The sequence below is a fragment of the Montipora foliosa genome, chromosome 11 (genome assembly GCF_036669935.1).
Source record: "Montipora foliosa isolate CH-2021 chromosome 11, ASM3666993v2, whole genome shotgun sequence".
Classification (NCBI taxonomy): domain Eukaryota; kingdom Metazoa; phylum Cnidaria; class Anthozoa; order Scleractinia; family Acroporidae; genus Montipora; species Montipora foliosa.
Window position 1 is genome coordinate 4379604 of NC_090879.1, and position 5000 is coordinate 4384603.

The 5000-nt window shown below is 40.6% G+C and overlaps 1 protein-coding gene across 8 annotated transcripts in view; it reads right to left on the minus strand.

Annotated features, from left to right (window-relative positions):
• Window positions 1–880: 880 nt before the first annotated feature.
• The window catches only part of LOC137977676 (RIMS-binding protein 2-like), a 49557-nt gene continuing 45437 nt past the window's right edge, over window positions 881–5000 (minus strand). For 7 of the 8 annotated variants that reach the window (XM_068824971.1, XM_068824970.1, XM_068824968.1 and 4 more), the window contains 2 exons: window positions 4614–4715; window positions 881–1652 (listed from right to left, as the gene is read on the minus strand). In XM_068824971.1, the coding sequence (XP_068681072.1) occupies window positions 1485–1652; window positions 4614–4715 (270 nt within the window). In that variant the 3' untranslated portion in view covers window positions 881–1484. Of the gene's footprint in view, window positions 1653–3527; window positions 3612–4613; window positions 4716–5000 lie in introns of all 8 variants that reach the window. The other variant, XR_011117858.1, reaches the window with a different exon arrangement.

A 5000-nucleotide genomic window follows, 5' to 3' on the forward strand; every position in this document is an offset into this window, starting at 1 on the left:
CTTTTTTCCCGTCTGTGCGCAAGTTATCGATTTCTAAAGTCTACTCCGCAGCGACGCAAACGCTTTTTAGAGTCAGCGGTTCTTCATTTCTTGTCGCTATTTTCCCAGGCTCTGGCAAAACGTACCGGTTATCAACAACTTAACTTTTCGTATGTGGACACTAACAGTTGCCGACGGGAAATATTCGTCGATAACAACTTGCCTCGTTTGTGGAGGCCCTTGATTAACCTTTTAGACCAATCTTGACAGGTGTCCAGAGAGGATGAGGTAAGAGAACGGATCCTCCATAAATGGGCCTCTTCCAATGATAGTTCTTTAAAATCTTATTTAGCTACGCAGCTTTTTTTTTTTTAGAGAGGCACCTGATTGGTCGGTTGTAACGACGCAATAAAATTTTTCAATATGCACGGCATTGGGAACGAAAACTTAAAATAGCTTTGCGAGAGTAATGAGGCAGGGGGATCCGTTCTTTTGCCTCGTCCTCTCTTGCAGATGTTCAAAACCAGAAACATTCACATTAAATTTCACATTAAATCCAAACGATAAAAGAGAAACTGAAAAGCAAACAATACGCAACTCACATAGCAGCGAATGTAGTCCACGAAACGCATGTAAGAACTTAATAAATATGAAAATCAATCATAAATGATCAACACTTAAATTTAAAATACCTTTTTTACACTCAGTTTGCCACGGAAGTCGTTTCTATCCCAAGGGATTTGAGTTATATATAAAAACGATCTGGAAAAACGGCTTCTTTGAGAAGCTGGCATATGGTACGTATGTAAAATGATAACTTATTTTAAAATTCACTAAAAGCGCATTGTTTTTACATTTAGCACCTCACCCCCCCTCCCTCTCCCCCCCCCCCCCCCCCCAATACAGATGACGACTGCACAGCAAGAGTGGTTGGAGTTCCTCTTTAAGTCAGTTGTCAGTCGTGAAAATTTAAGAAGAGAGTGTCTTTTTAGAGTCGGTAAAAGATTGTTTTCAAAATAATGTCTTTTTTTGGCGATTTTTTAAGCGCCCGGAAAGTTGAAGGGTCAAATCCTCTAAACTGTAATGTTAAAAGTTTGGTAAAACGTCGATCGCTCCTTTCAAAGCGGTGGACAGCTCATCCTAACTTTATTAAAAAATTACTGTGCGACCGACCGCATATGTGCTACCTCTTCAATCCCCTTTTCAAGCAAATGAGAAAACTCCATTTCCGGTTTCGTCCACCTTTTTGTCGCCGTCAATCATATTAGTGGTGACACTTCACAGGCCGTTACTGGACAAAGTGGATCTAATCCCGCTCATTACTGAACTTGATCTGACCCTTTGGTGTGTTCCGATAGAGTCCCTGATAGCAGTGACAAGCCGTTGGTTGAAAAATAGCTTTTGGAGACCGGTATTCACTAACACGTAGTCGTGCTGTTTACATGCAAAATACCACTCAGTCCGGGAAGGGCGTACCACGAGGCGCTTCGAAGCCATTAGCAGTGTCACCTCTTGGAATTCTGCGAATTATGACTCTTGGCAATCTTCTTGAACATCTGTTTTCCCTTAGAAAAGATACCTTTCTTCTTCTTGGGCGTGTCCTCACTGGGCGTCACGTGATTCGTGCCGCCGTTGATGTTTCTGTACTTCTCGGCAGACGCCAGAGGAGATTCCTAGCGAGATAACAACAAAGTGACATCTTTTGCTAGTCATTCAAGATAATTGGGTTTCTGGATTGAAAATCGAATCATAATTGTACGATTATTACGCGCGCTGTGATTGGTTACTTTAGTGGGCTGTATTCTGCAGTATGACTCACTTCCTCTCATAGTTTGCTTCCTGGCTCAATGTGCATTTCAAGAGACAAAAAAAAAAAGTAAACACGTTTTCGCTACGGCAACGACACAAAACAAGAATATTCTGGTTTAAAAAAAAAGGAAATATAATAGTTCTGCACACATTTTATTGCATTTCAATACCGTGCTGCACTAAAAAACAACGTGAAATCACCAAATTTTAGGTTTTGACGACAACACGACCATACAACAACGAACCATTCATTTTCTAACTTCACTCTAAAACGGTTAGTACCCATCCAGTTACAGGATAGTTCGCTCGCGTTGTACCCCCTGAACAAGTTATATTAGACGAGGCGTTTTCGCTGAGGTTGTCATTGTCCTTGCTTAAACTCACTTGCAAGTTACGGTACCTTGACTTTTTTCCCATTTCAGCCTATGATTCTTATGTTTTACGCCATCACGGCATAATAGAACTAACCGGCTGACTCAATGTTGTACCCAATTTGGAAATAACACGTTTTGTTCCAGGTATTTCCATATCATTTCAATATGAATGCTACATTATCATGCAAATACAACAAACAAAGAATCTTATTCCCGGGATATTGGAAGGATTGGAAGGAAGGAAGGAAGAAAGGAAGGAAGAAAGGAAGAAAGGAAGGAAGGAAGGATGGAAGGAAGAAAGGAAGGAGGGATGGAAGGAAGGAAGAAAGGAAGGAAGGAAGAAAGGAAGGAAGAAAGGAAGGAAGGAAGGAAGAAAGGAAGGAAGGAAGAAAGGAAGGAAGAAAGGAAGGAAGGAAGAAAGGAAGGAAGGAAGAAAGGAAGGAAGGAAGGAAGGAAGGAAGGAAGGAAGAAAGGAAGGAAGGAAGGAAGGAAGGAAGAAAGGAAGGATGCAAGGAAGGAAGGAAGAAAGAAAGGAAGGAAGGAAGAAAGGAAGGAAGGAAGGAAGGATGGAAGGAAGGAAGGAAGGAAGGAAGGAAGGAAGGAAAAAAGGAAGGAAGGATGGAAGAAAGGAAGGAAGGAAGGATGGAAGTGAGTAAGTAAGTAAGTACAATCATAGCAGTGAACAATGGTGCAGTAAATTGTGCAATATGACGTAATCAAAGCGCCAATAACGAAATATAAGTTAACCAGCTATTGGTGCAGAGAATAACGGGATACAACGCAACCACCCACTGGCAAAACGAAAAACAGCACAAACAGACGCAATCTTCTAGGTTCAAATGAGTCTGAGGAATACGAAAATCAAAAGAATAGCTTCAAGATTTCCGAAGTTCGAAACAAGCCTCAAAAGTCAAGAAAGAATAACGAAAGTGATTTCAAAGTTCAAAACGACATGCATCATAAGCGAGGTAATCCGAACAACAAAAAGAATAACGTTCGTGACCTTTGATTTCGAGCTGAGGTGCTGATTGCGGGCAACACAATCAAATTAAACAATTCAAGTCATATTAACTGCTGGTTTTTGAGGAAATTGAGAGGACAAAGTCGAAGTACCTGATGGAAAAAGTTCTCGGAGGAGAGAGAACAATCATTAAAAACAACACATATACCCGGTAATTCCCAATATAAGACTACTCATAGACGCATTGGTGAAGAGCAGGTTCTTCCTTCACTACACAGAAAAAGGTATGCAGGATGATTATAGGATAATTAGAAAAGATCTTCTTGAAGGAAAATTATCATCATCTTCATGATAAGAAAGATAGTGTTAAATTATATGACAGCGAAGAAAGTGTAGATAAATACCAAAAAGCAAAACAGAAGGACGTCAACTGAGCGCAAGCAAATCCAGTCAGCACCACGCATTCAAGGGGGCCATTAGGCAATGACCTGTGTTGATCAATGACATTAACAGAATCAACGGAATGCAGTAAGACACTTCAATCAGTCTTCAAAAAATAGGCCATTTGCAGCTGGCGATCACATGGTACAAAAAACCGCCACACTGGAGAGCAAACTGCACACTGGGACATCTTAAACCAAACAACTTAATTTAAATTTCCTTTGTTTTAGATGTGCCAGTGCGCAAATTGCCCTCCAGGGCGGCGGTTTTTGTACCATGTGATCACTAGCTGCAAAAGGCCTCTTTGATGATACTTAGGTTTATTCTTTGTCATACATGTAGTCGTGACGATCACCGTCATTATCACTGAACAAAAAAAAAAGAATGGCACTTTCTCGTCAAGTAATCAGACAGTTAGTTACTGATTGACAGAACGCGCTCAACCGTATCAGAATACTTGCAGTTTATGACCCCCGTCTCACCGGCTCGTTTACAATACTTCAGTTTTGGATTGTAAGTACAGAACTTTCCCACTAAAATAACCAGCACAACTTATCAAGCCAATATCATACATTTCATTCGGCTTTTTTGTCCCAATAACTGCACTTCCAGTGGCAGGAGAACAGTCAACTATCGCAAGTAATAAATATCCCCTGGAAGGAGGAGAGAGCATCCCCATAGAAATATTCCATACCGATTTCCCAACCATTGGGTACATTCTCACCCCTGGGGATCGCACGCCTTATGCCAACGAACTCAAGTACATGGACTCACAAAATATCATAAAATCTGTAAATATATATAGATGTGAGAACACGTCACAACCCACAATCTCGTCATTCGCTCAAACAAAGAAGTAACGCCCGAAAGTCTTATCAAAATCTTCCAAGGAAGATCAATCTACTTTTATCAACTCAGTTCATGCTACCAAAGTTTAATACTTCAGACAGCCACCGACGCCGTAGTCCGCAGAGGAGAAGAATCTCGACGAAAGAACACGAAATTAAGGGAATTTAAACAGTGTAGAGAAATAAGAGTTTATTACTTACATAGCTGTCTTCATGAGCGGATCCTTGTCGGGTTTCAGATGGATCAGACAAATCTTCAAGAAAATTGGAGGGGACTAAACCTCGAATTCCACGTAATTCGCCCTATAGACAGACGAAAGAAAAAAAATCACTTGATGAATTCCTGAAAATGTCATAACACCCTATCATGAAGGATGTCAGTTGCGTTTGCAACCAGAGATAAAATGCATGGCTTGCAAACGCAATTTTGTTACAAGAAAATGATCAGGAAACCAACTGGTTCTGATTTTGAAGGTCTTAACATCACAGTAACTTAACTAGAAAGAAGTCACGAGACTGGCAGAAGCATAAAAGTTTACTTTGAAAAAACGGCAAGTTTGGTGCATGATATTTCTACTAATGTGGCTC